The sequence below is a fragment of the Chenopodium album genome, chromosome 8 (assembly GCF_948465745.1).
Source record: "Chenopodium album chromosome 8, dcCheAlbu1.1, whole genome shotgun sequence".
Lineage (NCBI taxonomy): Eukaryota > Viridiplantae > Streptophyta > Magnoliopsida > Caryophyllales > Amaranthaceae > Chenopodium > Chenopodium album.
The window spans coordinates 64,190,131-64,207,755 of NC_137841.1; the positions used below are offsets into that span (position 1 = coordinate 64,190,131).

General features: G+C 33.6%; 3 protein-coding genes across 4 annotated transcripts; 2 read left to right on the forward strand and 1 right to left on the reverse strand.

Annotated features, from left to right (window-relative positions):
- Positions 1-130: 130 nt before the first annotated feature.
- On the reverse strand, positions 131-4,609 carry LOC145556246 (small ribosomal subunit protein uS2m-like). Of its 2 annotated transcripts, none has more exons than XM_081617897.1 (3): positions 3,870-4,609; positions 657-744; positions 131-541 (listed from the first exon to the last, which is right to left on the reverse strand). In XM_081617897.1, the coding sequence occupies exons 1-2, from the start codon at positions 4,538-4,540 to the stop codon at positions 672-674; spliced, it is 744 nt and encodes a 247-aa protein (XP_081474023.1). In that variant the 5' UTR covers positions 4,541-4,609; the 3' UTR covers positions 131-541; positions 657-671. The 2 variants fall into 2 exon arrangements, with proteins under 2 accessions (XP_081474023.1, XP_081474024.1); XM_081617898.1 differs by having other exon boundaries at positions 630-744.
- Positions 4,610-6,081: 1,472 nt separating this feature from the next.
- On the forward strand, positions 6,082-6,867 carry LOC145643174 (protein FAR-RED ELONGATED HYPOCOTYL 3-like). Its single transcript, XM_081694328.1, has 2 exons — positions 6,082-6,420; positions 6,508-6,867. The coding sequence occupies exons 1-2, from the start codon at positions 6,082-6,084 to the stop codon at positions 6,865-6,867; spliced, it is 699 nt and encodes a 232-aa protein (XP_081550454.1).
- A 7,801-nt stretch (positions 6,868-14,668) lies between these two features.
- Positions 14,669-17,247, forward strand: LOC145556247 (putative pentatricopeptide repeat-containing protein At1g02420). The gene has a single exon (XM_081617899.1). The coding sequence runs from the start codon at positions 14,754-14,756 to the stop codon at positions 16,275-16,277; it is 1,524 nt and encodes a 507-aa protein (XP_081474025.1). The 5' UTR covers positions 14,669-14,753; the 3' UTR covers positions 16,278-17,247.
- The last annotated feature ends 378 nt before the right edge of the window (positions 17,248-17,625 follow it).

Genomic DNA, 17,625 nt, shown 5'->3' on the forward strand with positions numbered 1-17,625 from the left:
TATCAAACACATATATATTGTAGTTGTACACAGACAATTTCCGTATACACCTTTTGTCCCACTAGGATTGCCCTGTTTAAATTGTTTAGGACTCTCTACATCTAGGAAATCTATTACGGGGTAAAAAACATTAGAAAATCAAAATTTACTTTTATTGAAACATCAACCTAGGAGGCTGGCTTAAGCTTTTCAGGAACCAAAGCATAACCGCACTCTATAACTCAAATGATTATTCAAGGTTACAGAAAACAGCACGGGGCTCAGTGAAGTCTGTTCAATCAAATTTGACTTCTGCAATAATGGATTTCAACATATTATAATGGAACATACAAGAAAGAATTTATACAAAATTTGTATTCTAACACTTATAAATAGGAAAAAATTAGCATGAGAAACACCTCAGCTATAGTCTCGAGCAAGTGCCATAACAATAACATTCTACCAGAATGTCACATGGCATCAACTACTTCACGATAAACTGAAACTGTTCCTGTTCTTCCTAACCTTCCGATCCATCAAAAAATTATCCACCCAAAAGCCTCTGTAAAAACCAGCAACATAACATTAGCAGAATTCAACAAAGCTGCCCTTGGACCAATTCATGAAGAAGCAGAGCAGATGCAAATTACACTACAAAGCAGTCTTTAGATCGATACCCAAATGTAACAGCATCAAGCATCAGCAAGCTTCAACTCTTGCGAAGATTGCGGAGATTGATCATCTTCTGTCACCGTAGCTTCCTCACTTCACAATAAGGATGGTACACAATGAGAAAAACAAATCATCCAATGGATTCCTCCAAGTATGAAGAAAAACAATCCCCAAAAATACCATTGCAAATACACATAATTACGGCTTGATATTAGCAAAATAAAAAATAATAGACATTGGCTGCAATTTACAATATGTGATTGGTAAATAAGACTGTGAAATCATATTTTTAATTAAATTAAAAAAAATAAAATAAAAAAACTCACAAAAGCCCTTATAACTCAATTTGTAGAGTACTTTTATGCCTTTCCAAGTGCACATAATGGAAGTCTATCTAGCTGTTTAGTTCTGTTTCTTGCAAAATTATTCACCAAACTCCTAAACTCGGAAGTTTGGCACATGTTCTCGTTCTTCCTGCTCTCTCCAGACTATCTTTACGGAATTCCCAATACAGATTTATAGTTCGTCCTTTAGTTTGCTTACTACCAATCTATACTATATTTCCTGAAATTATAATCAACTCCATCACGCTTCAGAAATAAACAGAAAACCTATCTGGCAATGAGAGTAAAGAAATGGTGCAAAAACAAATTAAATAAATTACAAACTCTGAATTGCCTGAAAACGGAATAACTTGAAGGTTGAATTACCCCATTTACCAAACTATTTGAACTCAGACAAACCTAGAAGTTTAAACCTCAACTTGAGAAAACTGATAATTAAATATAGTCTCTTCCTTCCTTGATTTATACTGATTCTTCTGTGGTGGTAAAAATGCCTACTCATTGGAGACTATGCTAACTATGCTGATGATGAATGTGCCAGCTCGGATGATGACTAAGCAATTCTGTTATAACAGAATTGATCATGTAATAAGTGTGTAAGTTAGTTACAGCTAGCTCTAGAATATATACTTGTACTTTAGCATATTTCATTATTCATTCAATAGATTTCCTCCTCCTTCTTCTCTCTAGATTCTATCTAGATTTTCTCTCACTAAAATCTTGCTGTACTTCACTGTAAACTTCAATAGAAACTAAGTTCAAACTTCTACAGTACAGCTATATAAACAACCTTTTAATTTATCAAGGACTTCCAAACAATGAATTGTGTTCTGCATTATGCCAAAATATCATTATGGGAAACAATTAATACTCCGATGCTATCCCATAATCCAAATACCTATAAAAAAAAAGGCTAAGGCTTCTATCTAGGACATGGTAAAGGGGGCTGGATACATGTAGGGTTGTACAATAACAAAGAAGTGGTTCCCAATCTTCCCATAAATTGTTATTACAGCATACGTCAATATCTATACCATTTGGGACTTTTACCACAAGGAAACTCAATCTAAATTCCCATCTAATATAGTATGGGTCAAGTAATATGACTTTTACCAATTATAGTATGGGTCAAGTAATATGACATTTCCATTTTAGGAATGTTAGTCATGTAAATAGAAACGGAGGAAGTATATATTTTGTACAAAACTACCATGCTACATGAATCTTCAATCATTAATACATATTTAGCTTTCTAGTTTGTTTGCTCCGAGCAAATCTACCTCCTTGGGTTCAATTCATATTTAATATGCTTCAACTTCAATCAGAACATGTGTGGCAACAGAAGTTTTATACGGTGAAAAAAAAATACAAACATACCTACATTGCCCAATGCCCAGTTGCCCACAAACAACAAATTTTCCCAAATTTTAGACAATCTGATCAAGAAATTCTTAAGAAATCTAGGGGAAAACCACTCCTCTTTCCTCTACAAACCTAGTATACAAATTTCCCCGATCCTCTGGCCAGCAAATTATCTTTGTCTTATAATAACCTCTCATCAGTCTCATGGCGTAACCCAAATTAATTTTTTCTCTACAACTATATCTAAGGCTAATATATTCGTCACTTTTGATCTGTTTAAGTCTAATATCTTGCTCAAATCATTAATCTGTACTATTGCAACCCTATCCTTCCATGTCTCCATTTCTTATAGTATCCCCCTCCACAAAACAGACAGTAACTGCTACAATCCATTTGATTAGCTAGAGTCATTAACTCCAATTCCATATTAGTTTGCGACTACATTTAGATAGTGGAACATGAGAATAACAGACTCTTTAACATTTTCTTTTCCGAAACAGCAAGCATTGCTCTAAAATTTACATACTACAGCTATATATCATTATAAAAACACATACTCCAGTCTTTTAAGATCCAACACCAAAATATTATTATTCTAAAGTGAAAAAATACTATGATGTAGCAACATCCCGAATAGGTATAAGCATTCATCAATCTATGAAGATAGTATCAACATTTCAATACATAGAAGAAACCAATTCAAAATATTGTTATATAGGTTATGTTTGCCTTGTTAGTTAAGGAAAAATACGTTTCTAAAAAAAAAAAATATACTACAAATTCCTTGCATTTGGTTTGTCAAATAGAGAATAATTTTCTGCAATCATAAATAACTCTACCAAAGTGACTATTAATTTTTAACCTTTACTCAAGAATGGATTATCAAACTTACCATTGCATGTTTTTCTTCCTTCTAAACCTCTCTCCATGCCTCAATCCCCTGCCCCTAGGCTATCTAGCTTCTACCCTCCTCTCACATTGTTTTGTTCATTGAATTGGGCCCAATAATGGAATATAAGTTTGAATATAAAATTCCACTCAAAATATATCCAAGGAACTAAAACACAACCATGAGCTAAGTCAAGTTTGTTTCATCAAGTCCAAAGTAAGTCCCCAAAACCAACTTCCATTACGTCGATTCAAAAAAAGAATTCTTCCCAAACTCTCCATAATCAGAAAACCCAACTCAAATACAAAGCCCCTCATCCCCAAGTTCCCCCCCCCCCCCCAAGAAAAGGAACCAAATTTGATCATTCCGCGATAATCAATCAGTTAGAGAAAGACGACCACAACTCCAATTCCTCAAATCCCACAAGTTTTTCTTTCTGGCCACATTCCAAAAAATTCTCCAAAACGAATTTGCCAAAGTTTCACAAACAATGCAAGCAAAATTCAATTGTCTACGATTTCAGCATACCAAAATTGATCACACAAATACAATGACTACCCTGAACAATTTCACAATTCTCAATTCAATTCAAATTAATACGAACGAGGTAACGATTATCTTACCCCGGTGAAGCATCAGTAGCAGAAGCATCAGTACCCGAAGCATCACCCAAATTCAAATTCAAATTCAAATTCTTCTGTTCAAGCAAGAAAGTCTTAGTAATCAAATTACAAACCGTATAAACAAACTGAACAGAATCATTACACGGTATCGGGTACGTAATTTTCTCGAAAACCTCCCTCGGAACACTCGAATCCACCAACCCAATAACCGGAATCTGAAGCCGAGCAGCCTCATTAATCACAGAAGACTTCCTCTCAAAATCCATAATCACAACACAATCAGGAGGTTGAGCAGGAGCAAAACAAATCTTCTTATTCCTAGACCTAAACTTTTTAGGGCTAGAAGAGTTCGTCAGAAAACCCCCTAATCGCCAGTACTGAGCTTGAGGAGAGAGAAAGGAACCATGGCCGATCTTGCGAGTCATATGATCGAAAATGTCGTCGAAAAGGGGGTTAGTGTTGACGAAGAGGAATCGAGCTTTGCCGCGAACAAGGTGGGAGATGAAATCGAGGGCATTGCGAAGGGAAATTAGGGTTTTGTCGGAATCGATGATTGAGGCTCCATTGCGACTGCCATAGATGAAGGGCTTGCAATGGTGGGCGGTGATGCGGCGGCCGAGATGGGCGTTGGTGCTTAGAAGCTTCTGGATTACCACTGAGTGAATTGACATTTTGGAGAAGAAAGAACAAGTGAGTGTGTATGTGTGTTTTTGTGTGTGTGTGTGTAGTAGTTGAAGATGGAGGGTTTTGGGTTTTGTATACTTTGATTTCTCTTTTGCAATGTTTGAGGTGGATGGACTAGAACACATGGATGACTTCCTATAGGGTTATTGGGTCGGGTTTTGGGCTCGAGTGCTTGCGATGTGAAAATCGGGTGTCGAATTTTTCAAGTGGGTTCTGATAGGGAAGGTTTTAGCGATGGGGAGTGGAAATTGGATGGAGAATATTTTTATTCAAATAAAAGACTATATATTATTCTTTCAAAAAAAAAAAAAAAAACTATATATCATTATGTGTATGTGAGCCCCACATACATTTTGAGTTTACGATAGATAATAGGGGCTGCTTATTTGCGCACACTTAGCACTTATAACCGCACACCCCTGTGACCCCACTATAAGTTACTTTCCTAATTTCCTTCTAATTTGCACTAAGTCTCACGTATCAATGCCAATGTTTTACTTTTTTTTTTTATTTGGACTTTTGTGGGTAAATTACCCAACTCCCAAAATCGTAAACATTGATTTTGCTTTTTACTTCATCCCTCTTTTTACACTCCACCATTAATTTGATACCCAAAAGCTTCTACCTTTTATGGAAATTCACCTTTATAATATATCTCAATTGTAATTGCACTTTATTATAATTAGGAAGATGGATGGAGAATTTGATTTTGAAGGGATTAATGATAATGAATTTTGGGAGCTTTTTGGGCTAGATGATTTGCAGAATGTACTAGAGGAGAACGGCCATGAAGTTTGAAATTCTTCACATTCTCATATTAATGGTAATAATTTTCAATCTTGATCTATTTTTTACAAGCATCTTTGTAATTGGGGTTGGATTTCACTCAATTATACAATAAAATTAATCTAGGGTTTTAAAGGAAATTATTCATAATTCTTGATAATGAGTCAATTGATTCCAATATTGTTATACCTTAGTATTAAATCAGTTTATTTGCAAATTATATGTCTCAATTTCAACTTCTTAAGGTTTGGTGATTAAAAATAGTATAATAAGATTAGTTTAATTTTAACTTTGGTGTTAATCAAAATCAAAAGAGTACTATTGCAAAACCAAAAGAACAAACTCGTATTATCGAACTCTCAGCAAATAGGCTAAGTGTATATTTTTAATGGCTTTTTTATTATTCAAAATATAATTTTGTGACTATTCTTGTTTTTTTTTTTTTATTGTATAGGTTCACCAGAATTTGATAATCATCAACCTCCTCAAATGCCCACTGATATGTATCAACTTACGTCCCAAAAATTTTCAAATAGAGAAACATTGTTGGAGACTGTTCGAAGAATGGCCTACTCACTAGGCTTTGTTACGGTGATTCAAAAATCCAAAAAAAAACAGATGGGTTATTATTGGTTGTGATCGTGGTGGATCATATCGAACTAATCGTAGTCGTATCCCTAATAGTGGAAAGAAAAAGTCAGGAACTCGATTAATGAATTGCCCATTTCAAATTTGTGGAAGAATGAACCGAGACACTAGTTGGAGAGTCGAAATTAAAGATCTTTCTCATAACCATGATTTATCAAGTGATATTTCGGGACATCCTTATACCCGGCGTTTCTCAGGGGAGGAAGTTAATGAGATTAAACAGATGATTGCTGTCGGCATTGCGCCACGGCAGATACTTACAAAACTTCGAAAAGGTAACTCTAATCTAAAAGCAATATCTAGAACACTTTATAATGTGAAGGCTAAAATTATTAAAGATGGGCTAGGAGGTCGTTCAATGATCCAAGCTTTGATTGATGAACTTGGTAAGGGTGGTTTTATGTATGATGTTGAGTGTGATAATGAAGGACATGTGACACATTTGTTGTTTTCTCATCCAAGTTCGATTGAATTAGCAAGAATTTACTCATATACTTTTGTGATGGACTGCACTTAAAAGACTAACAAGTATGAAATGTCTTTACTTGATATTGTTGGAGTTACTATTTTTAATACATCATTCTTTTGCGGTTTTGCCTTCTTATTTAAAGAGGAGGAAAGTGATTATGTGTGGGCACTACAAAAATTTGGTAAGATTTTGGGTTATGATAAGCAACCATCGGTGATTGTGACTGATCGAGAATTGGCTTTGATGAATGCAATTAAAGTTGTTTTCCCTAATACTTGTAATTTGTTGTGTGTATGGCACATTGAAAAAAATATTTTAGCAAAGTGCAAGCCTTTTTTTGATGATGGTGATGAATGGGATGTGTTTATGTCCGATTGGACAAATTTGATTGCTTCTTCAACTGAAGATTAATTTAATGAAGCTTGGTCTGAAATTGAAGTGAAGTATGGGAAGTACAGGGAGATTCTCATTTACATTCAGAATACTTGGTTTTCATGGAAAAAATATTTTGTTGGAGCATGGTCAAGTGAATATATGCATTTTGGGCATGTTGTTAGTTCTAGAGCCGAAGGTTCACATGCTACTTTGAAGAAATACCTTGAAGTTTCGAGTGGTGACCTTCGCACAGTGAAGAAAAAAATTTGTCATGTTGTTGATCATCAATATAATGAGATTAAAACACAATTGTGAAGTGAGAAGATACGCATTCCTCATGACTTGAATGCGTATCCCCTTCTTTAGTAAGCTCATAGGTCATGTTTCTCATTTTGCATTAAGAAAACTCCTTAACCAATTTGAGCTAGCTTATTCCGATTCTTTGTCTCCTACTTGTATTGGTCAGTTTTCAAAAACTATGGGTCTCCTTTGTGCTCACGTGATGAGAAAAATGACTGACAGGGTAAAGTCGTATCCCCCAATCAAAAATAATTACCTAAATCGCTAACTAAGGTAGATAGGGAAGTAGGGTCGATCTCCACAGGGAAACTAGTCTTTTTACTCCTAATTTATTATTATAATCTAAACTATTTAAGTAACCAATATTTATAGTTGAATAAGAAACTAAACTAAAAAGAGTAGGAGTAGGGAGAAAATAATATATAAAAGGATTTAGGGCATAGGTTCACCAATAAATAATACTCCAGGGTAAAACAGGGTAATCAATCATTGACATGGCATAAATAACATGATTATCAGGCTATCGCAATTTATTAATCAACATAGATTTAACAGGCTCTCGCAATTTACTAGATCTAAGTTCTTATTGAAAATAGCCTTTAATATCAAATTAACATCTGCTCGATTCATCAATTTAATATTGTTATACTTTTACAAGCCGCAATTGTAAAACATTAAAACAATCCAATAAGAAATTACCATGCAATACCAATAATTAATAATAGTCAATCATCAATGCATCAATTAACCAGATTGTAAAGGGCTCTCGCTACGTATTACAATCACACAATTAATTTACCGGTATTAAATCTCATCTCTCGAATTTTGACTTAACCATTTATAAATTAACTTGCCTATTGAAACTAGACCTAAACATTAATTCTCATCTCTCGATTCTTGAATCAATATTGTCAAACTCATGCATAAAAGATAGGCCTAATCTAGTCACAGAGCATTAAATCAATCAATAGGAAATTAATCTAGCATTGATAATTAACAACAATAATTTACCCCTTCATATTGTTTATTAGATCCCCATAAACCCTAGAAATTAAACTACTCACACATATTAAAAACTAAACTAATCAAAGTAATAAAATAAATCATGGTGAAAGGAATAAAATAAACAACTAAGATTAAGGGAGAAGAAATAAAAGAGAAAGTAATACTAAGAGTTTAATTAAAAGGAGAGAGAAAAGTTAGAGAGATAAAGAGAGAAGAAAAACTAAACTAAAACTAAGGGCTTGTTTGGCATCAGTTTTGGTTTTCAGTTTCCTGTTTTTTTGAAAACCAAAAACCAAAAACAGAAAACAAGAAAAAGGTGTTTCCACTTTTCTGTTGTCAGTTTTTAAAATTATCATAATTTTAATAAATTTATATAATTTTTTATTCATTATAGGACTCATATCATATACTTTTAGAAAACAAAAAACCAAAAAACAGAAAACCACAGCAATGTCAAACGAACCCTAAAACTAACTAAAAAAACTAAACTAAACTAAAGCTACAAACCTCTCTTCTCCAACCTACGTACTACTACCCCTTTTATAAGAAAAGTCAAAGGACTTTCATTCCCACTCAAACTCCTCACCAAACAAATTCCTTCAGCAAATAAAGACGTGTTCAGCGAAGTAAGGCCCAAGGATTTGTAGGCCCAATATCTTAAATAGCCTAAGTGAGTCGCTGATTATATTTGCCCGATCGGGTCATGCCTCCCCCGATCGGGCCCGGTTAGCTTGGGCTGCAAGCTGGGCTTCAAAGCTCTACCTCCCTTTTGTTCTTGGACTTGGTCTTTTAGAGTTCATTAGCCCAAATTCATTCACTTGTTTGATCCGTGATATAAGAACTTGTAAAATCTTGGACATTCTCTTGTATCAAGCCCTTAATCACCGGATTAAATTTTCTAACTCGGCCTTGGGCTTAAAATATACGGTCATAAAATACGATCCGACTCTAATATTTTCGTAGTGGCTCAATAAGCTCAGGAATTATCGTAATTCTGCAAATTCCTACAAAATAATACCAACTCTACAAAAACACTAGAAAACGTATATTAGTAATAAAAATAGCTCCGTAGAGCTCAAATAAGCACAAATATGACCGTGGGACGGGGAATAAAAATATATATAAAATAGACTTATCAATGACAAATGAGGATTTAAAGCTTGGCAACATTCATTACCAGTGGAGAATTGACAACATATCACTTTCAAAGAACGGAGAGAATCAAGATTTTTATGGAGATCGGATTGATGTGCTTGTACAAGAGTTACAACTCAAATATCAGCAATTGCCTCTTACTCAAAAAGAAGGTATTTGAAAACAAATTTCTCAATTTGTTAGTTCTTCAAGTCCTTTGGTTCTTGAACCCATGATTCGTCAATCTAAAACTCTTGGAACTAATTCAAGAAAAACAAAAAACAAAGTACTTCTACAAAGAGAGATCCTTCAGGTTTTGAGATGGTTGAAAAGGTCTGAAGGTGCAGCATGTGTGGCAACACAAATCATGATCGTAGAAGATATCCTAAAAGTACTACTCAAAATTCTTCAATGTCCTTCATGCCTCCGATTTTGAATGACTTGACTAGTCCATCCACCTCTTTTGTTGTTGATTTGAACCTTTTGCCTCCAAACTCATATTATAATAACCCATCGTAAGGTAAAAAAATTTTTTGATAAGTTGTGTTTATATTGTCATGCTATTGTATATATTATTATATAAAGATATTATATTAACATGTTTAATTAATATTATGAAGGTCGAGAATATTTGATATTATGTGATGTCCACGATATAAAGTGCAAAGACAATGATTAAGGTAATTTTGTTTTTTTTTTCGTAGTTTGGTTATCTTTTATGTTTAATTGTCTAAACTAATTATTATATGTTATTGAGTTTTGTCGTAATGGATGCAGGTTTTGTCATTGGAGTAGTTAATTGGAAGTTACTAGCACAAGATCTTTGGATTAGCTTTGGTTGATAAATCGTATTTATGTATTTTTTGAGACAATATTTGTTGATTTAACTTTTGCCCAACTTTTGTATTTTGTTAAAAACTTAATTTGAGATAATCATAGCTATTAATTTAAGATGTTTAGTATCATATAATATCAAATTGATCTGATTATAACGTTAAAATTTTTTGAAAGAAAAAAATTGTCATTTTATATTTATGTAAAAAAAAAAAAATCAAACTTGATTCAAGGTTGAAAACTACTGCCGTTGTACAAGAAATACTTAATATTTGTTTCAGACTTAGAACAAACAAGAACAAACAAAAGCTATTATGAGTACTACGGAGTACCAAAAAAAAAATGAAGTATTAATGATAGAAGAAAACTAATGCATAAAGTAAAGAAAAAGTCAAATATCAATTTGCTTTCTCACTTTCTCACGTGTATTAGAAGAAAAAAAGGAAAGTAACTTATAGTGGGGCCAAAGGGGTGTGCGGTTATCAAGTTGGGGTGTGCGCAAATCAGTGCCCATAATTGGGTGTTTAAAAACTATATAAAGATTTCAAACTGTTTTTGAATTCAAACTGAAGGGGAATATTATTCTTAATCCCCTACTATTACTTTGTAAACGTTAATTTATTATTACCACTATTTTTGAAAGATCATGACACTTTGAAATATGTGTCCAAAGTTATAAACTTTGGCCATTATACTCACTATTACGTATTTCAAAATATAGGTATGTGGAATCTTGTTTGAATCGTCTCAATTAATTTTCCAAATATCACCTCTTTATATTTTTTTTGTAATGCAAAATTAGAGACATTAATAGTTTAATATTACATTACCCTCCATGCAAATAGTGAGTGTAAAAAACCTTCAAGAATAGAGGTTGTATATTTTATGATCGTTTTTATCGTATTAATGTGACAAATAAAAACGGTGTTGAAAATAATAAAACAAATCGAATAGGATGTCCAATGTAGCCAATATTTTTGCACTGTCAAATTGTGGTTTGCATGCAAACAAATCATGAACGCTGACATAGGGACAACTTCTCTTAACATTTTACACGAGTCACGATGAAGAGTTTTCATTGGTTATCTCAACCAATGGTGGTGGTCATCAAATACTCATTCATGCACCTACCTCATTCATGCACAATTCTAATACCCACTTATACCCATATACTCTCATTTGTTACTTTAGTCAATAATATTTTCTTTATCATACTTGTAGTAAAAAAGAATATTAAAAAAAAAAAAAACATTTTTAGTCAATTTTAGCGGACAAATGGCGAACATTAATCATTTGCCCACCTTTTGCCAAAGGTCAAGGTCATGGCCATAACCTAGTCATAACATTTTTCTCTCCAAAAACGATGAATTATTTTATAAAAAAAATTAAGTATTATTTCATCTTCTCTCCCCATGCCCACTACAAAAAGGACAACTAATGGATATGCTCTAAGAGCAAAGCCAATGATTGTCCATGCCAATGGTGGCCATCAAATATTTAATTCATATCTCTTTCTTTTATCTCATTTATGCCCAATTCTCACACCATTTATGTCCATATACTCTCATTGGTTGTCCACTACTTACCCTGTTCATAAATATTCTCTTAATTATACTTGTACTAAATTACTAAAAAGAATATAAAAAATAAATACTATCAACCAATTATAGCAGGACAAGTGACATACTCTAATTCTTTACCCACCTTTTGCTAAAGGTCATGACATTTATCTCTCCAAAATTGATGAAATTTTATTTTTTAAATATTATTTTATCTTCACTCTCCTCATACCCACTACAAAAGGGCAAGCAATGGGTATGCTCTAACATGATCCTCCTATCCTCTTGCACATCCATGAGAAACCTTAAAGCCAACAAAAAAGTGAGCTAAAAAGATGAAAATCCTATTGAAGCTAGTGCTTTCAGCTAAGGGAGGGTGATTGCAAAAGGAAGTTTACAGAGGAAAAATACATTAAGGCAATTTGTACAATTTGAGTTTGTAAAAAAGTGAGCTAAAAAGTGAGTGCAAAAGGAAGTTTACGGAGGAAAAATACATTATTTGTAAAAAAGTGAGCTAAAAAGATGAAAATCCTATTGAAGCTAGTGCTTTGAGCTAGGGGGGGATATTGCAAAAGGAAGTTTACGGAGGAAAAATACATTATTTGAAAAGGCAATTTGTACAATTTGAGTTTGCACGTAATCAGGTCTGTAAAAGAGGGAGTGCAAGGTGCCCTCTTGCACAGGCCCATTTTTTTTTTACTCCTTTTTTTTTAAAAAAAAACTACTATTGATTATATTGTATATTTGTATAGTCACAGTCTTCTTGTTTATAACGTTGTCAAGTATTCAATGCAGCCAATCACGCTATTATTTTCATCAAAAACATTTTCCTCCCTTTATTCAAGCTTCATATTAATTTCTACAACTTTCCAAATTCCTTCGTCAATTTAATTAGTACTGTATCATCTTAATTAAATCAATTCAATTCCATGGAAAATAATTTCTCCATTCAAGGATTTTCAATGGAAAATAATATATACTTAGTCAATTTCAAACATTTTTTCTTCCATCAAATTGGCAATGAACAATTAATTATATTTGATTTTCCATAATTATTTCATCTAATTCTCAATTAATACACAATCAAACAGAAACAAAAACGAATTGTAAATTCACTTGGGAGTATTGTTTTGATAGTTTTTTGAATGACTGATTTCAGTGATTCCTTCTTTGCCCATCGATTAAAGGTAAAATTTAATGTTTATTTATTTTTTATTTTTCTAGTTTGATAATATCAGTTGAAGCAATTTTATATTGAAATAATTTTTTTTATACGGTCCTAGACTCCTAGCTTCTAATTTTTCTATGGGCATGTATAAATTGTATGAATGCAATTATGTAGTATCTTAATCGTTCCTACTATTTCTCAGTTGGATTTTATTTTTTATTTTTTATTTTTTATTTTGCAACTTGTATGTTAAAGATTTGAATCTTAATTGGTTGTTTCTACGGGCCTATCATTGTATATGTGACACTATTATTATAATTATATAGTTGATATTATCAACAATTTAACATGAATAAAATATTTGAATTTAATTTTGCGTAATTGAATATATCATTGTTATACGAAAGCATTTTCATTTTGTAATGCATATATAGGGAAATTGTGCATTGAAAATTATAGATAAAAAGTACTTCGTAGTATAATTTTCACATTATTTAGGGCCCCCTTTTCGATTTAGAACAGGGCTCTCAAAATCAATACTACGGCCCTGCACGTAATAATAAGGTGTTTAAAAACTCAAATAGAGGATTTAAACAGTTCCAATTTAAATAATTTTTTTATATAATTATTTAGCTTCTAAAGTCACAATTTATTTTTTAACATTTCTTCATTATGGTGTATAAATTGGATTAGACATTTCTTTGGGTTTGAATTGTATAGTAAGTTCTTAGGATTTAAACCATAGAAGTATGTTTTTTAGGTTTGAAATACATACGTTTTTTTTTTTTTTTTTTTTTTTTTTTTTTTTTTTTTTACTTCCTCTTTTTGTATGAATTGTGTTCTTCTAAGACGCACATTCAAATTTTTTTTTTATTTTTTATTTTTTATTTTTTATTTATTTATTTTTAAATAGAAAACATGAGCCTAATATATTATTGCAAATCAAGCTCCATCAAAGTGAAACGACTTTGGGGGAATAGACTCATACAAACATGTTTAGAACACTCATATGTGTCCCATCTAGCAACTAGATGAGCTAAGGTGTAACCGACTATTTTAACATGAGAAATCACAAACACCTAAACATTTAACATTTAATTAAACTAGTATTATTTGCAAAACATACAATTAAATTTGAGTTGAAAACAATCCAGACTAAGGATAAAACACAAAGAACGTGGACCACACGTTGCTTTTTCTTTTATTAAAATAGAAATTATGGAAAGCACCATGTAATGACCATGGAGTATTAGTCTATCACTACTCATCTGGTACTCCATAGCTAGGAGCCTAGGAGGCTAGGAAGCATCATGTAATTACCATCGAGTATGACTTCTGTGACCTTGTCCCACATCATGTAATGACCATTGAGTATGACTTCTGTGACTTTGTCTCACATCATGTAATGACCATCGAGTATGACTTATGTGACCTTGTCCCACACTTTATTGTATTGGACTCATTAATTGACTTGATCACTTAAATCAATCACTTAAATATAATTGTATTTTGTATTAATTTCATCATAAACATATGCTTTTTTCATTTTTGGTCTAATACGTGTCGCTCTAAGGAAAAACAAACACTAATTATGTACACATGCACATTTATTGGGACAAAGTTGTCCGCTCAGTGTAGATAAGCGAATCGAAGGCAAAACGTAAGGATAATTGAGTAGGACACTGTAGTCGCTACTCGGTAGTTATTCAGAACTTTTAAACACTTCTTATTTGGTTGTTGGTGTTTTTATACAAACGAGTGTACCGTGACTATGAACCGGCTGCATAAAACAAGTATCGGAGTGTGAAAGGGGTAAAACCGAAATGTACAATAGCAAGTGAAAGTGAAGAACGATTTTCAAACCTAAACTGAACCACAACACAAACTCCCCCCTCATTCCAACTTCTTCAGCCAACACAACAATGGCTCTAAAACTCTTCCATTATTATCAGTCGCCATTAAGGTATGCTTACTTCTCTCTTTCTCTCTCTTCTTTACAACTTCGACTCTTTTCATCAGAGAAAACCCCTTTTGATCACGAAGTAGACAAAGTTTTTCGCATAATCAATGATTCATCTTCACCCCAGAAACTGAAACAATCCCTAAATTCAAGTGGGATTTCTTTATCAAATCAACTTATTGATAAAGTTCTTAAAAGGGTTCGTTTCAGTCATTCAAACCCACTTTTAGCTTTAGAATTCTTCAAGTTAATTGGTAAAAGTAAAGGGTTTTATCATACCCAATTTTCTCTTGATACAATGCTTTATGTTTTAGGTAGAACTAGGAAATTTGATCAAATTTGGGAGATTTTGAATGATGTTAAAAGGGAAGATCGTAGTTTGATTTCTCATAGAACTTTGCAGGTTGTTTTAGGTAGAATTGCTAAGGTTTGTTCTGTTAGACAAACTGTAGAAGGGTTTAAGAAGTTTAAAAGACTTGTTCCTGAATTTGATACTAGTTGTTTTAATGCATTGTTGAGGGTTTTGTGTCAAGAGAAAACAATGGTGGATGCTAGAAATGTGTATCATGGTTTGAAGGGTCAGTTTAAGCCGAATGCAGTGACTTTTAATATACTTCTATCAGGGTGGAGGTCGTCGGAGGAGGCCGAAGAATTTTTCGAGGAGATGAAGGAGTTGGGTGTGAAGCCGGATGTTGTGACTTATAATAGTTTGATTGATGTTTATTGTAAGAGTGGAGAGGTTACGAAGGCGTACCAATTGTTTAATAAAATGCAAGAGGAAGGGATTTGTCCGGATGTGATCACATATACGAGTTTGATTGGGGGTTTGGGTAAGGCAGGTCAGCCGGATAAGGCTAGGGATGTGTTGAGGGAGATGAGGGAGTATGGATGTTACCCGGATGCTGCAGCGTATAATGCTGCTATTAGGAACTATTGCATTGCTAAGAGGCTTGGTGTTGCTTTTGAGTTGATGAATGAGATGGTGGCCAAGGGGTTGAGTCCGAATCCAACTACGTTTAATTTGTTTTTTAGGGTGTTTTATTGGTCGAATGACTTGAAGAGTTCTTGGAGATTGTATCAGCAGATGAAAAAAGACGGTTGCTTGCCAAACACGCAGTCCTGTATGTTTTTAATTAGGCTGTGTAAGAGGCAGGAACAGGTGGATATGGCACTTGAGCTGTGGAATGACATGGTAGAGAAGGGGTTTGGATCGTTTATATTGGTGTCTGATGTTTTGTTTGATCTGCTTTGTGACGTGGGGAAGTTGGTTGAGGCGGAGACATGTTTCTTGCAGATGATAAAGAAGAGACAAAAGCCAAGCAATGTTTCTTTTAGAAGAATTAAGGTGCTAATGGAATTGGCAAATAAACATGAAGCCTTAGAGAATCTATCACAGAAGATGGCTATTTTTGGACCACCTATCCAAATTCGCAAGCCAAATGAGAACTTTGACGATGCCACAACTTTGCGATCAATTGCTCGTTGAGTTAGACTGAGATGTGATAGTTTGAATGTATCAAGTCGCTACGGCTTTTCTGTGTTGAGCGCGTGACCCTTCCATGGCTTATATCCTTTGATATTAATTATGCTTTGATGCTCGCAGCTGTGTTGATGAGGAGTCTTTTGGTTGTTTATTGGCTCAACAGCTGAAAGCAGAGTTGTTAGTGTTGGATGAAGAATTGTGTATTTTTTTGAACAATCACGGCATAGAGATTCAGCCATTCAGGGGCTCACATTTCTATCTGCTTGTATGGCATGCTGAGCAAACAGCTGATTCACTGGGATGGCCAGCACTGTCCCTTGCTGCTGTTTTTAGGCAATGCTAGCAGCTAATTGTCTCACGCGTTTGTTTAAATAAATATGTCTGTGAGAAGCAAGCATATGGACCAATCTATTTCCAACTTCCTCAAGGCCTGTGCTTCCAGAAAAGCTCAAAGCAGCAAACCTCGATGCCGGAAACCCACCCAAAATATTTTCCACATGGTAGATTCACCCCAAGAAAAAATATGTGTTAGTCAGGACACCCTATTTCAGCATACCCATTGAATAATTAACTGTTTCTACAGTTCTACCAGTTCTACCTCTTGGTGCTTGTAAGTTGTAACAAATATCCCAATTCTCCTCATAGTTGCTTGGTGGGCTTGCTGCAAATTCTTAACCTGACCTTTGGACCACCAAATGGAGCTGATACGGTGCTATCAAAGAGGTTTAATGTGTACACATACTGGCGCATACTGCAGTTTCTGCTATAAAAGATGTTTACTGGTAATCATTATATGTAAATGTAACTAACATTTATGGAAAAGCAAGAGACAGCAGGATGTTCCAGATGATATTGAATCACCCTAATTGATTGGCAAGTTATGGTTCTTTGTCTTATTATTTTTGAGTTGTTTCATCTATATTAAACTGGTTTTGATCATTACTCCGTTGTATTCAGTATTTCAGTTTTTGTATAGTTAATTTACAATTGTGCAGTGGCATTCAAACATTTTGTACAATAAATTTGTGCAGTGGCATTCCATATTTTTTGCGCGATAAATAATGTTATGCATCGATAGGGAATGAACATTAAAAGGCGTATAAAACATGGTCAGATGTAGAAGCAGACATCAGAGTTTTGAAACAACCTTCAACTTTCCACTAAATGATCGTCGAACATTCCTAAAAAACTGAAAAGTGATAATAGAAAGAAACCCAAGCTTAAGGGGAAGATTGACCTTTAGTTTGAGACATCAAAATGTTTTTTTTTTTTGTTTTTTTTTTTTGACAAGACGAATTAAAAACAAAGAAACATAAAAACCAACTAAAAGGACCAAAACAAAAAATGACGA

Bases quoted from the DNA above. Each gene is read 5' to 3' on its own strand.
- LOC145643174 (XM_081694328.1), top strand. From the start codon at position 6,082: ATGAACCGAGACACTAGTTGGAGAGTCGAAATTAAAGATCTTTCTCAT. The intron at 6,421-6,507 runs GTGACACATTTG...TGCACTTAAAAG, and splicing joins AGTGTGATAATGAAGGACAT to ACTAACAAGTATGAAATGTC.
- LOC145556246 (XM_081617897.1), bottom strand. From the start codon at position 4,540: ATGTCAATTCACTCAGTGGTAATCCAGAAGCTTCTAAGCACCAACGCC. The intron at 745-3,869 runs GTAAGATAATCG...CTTATTGTGAAG, and splicing joins GCTACTGATGCTTCACCGGG to TGAGGAAGCTACGGTGACAG.
- LOC145556247 (XM_081617899.1), top strand. From the start codon at position 14,754: ATGGCTCTAAAACTCTTCCATTATTATCAGTCGCCATTAAGGTATGCT.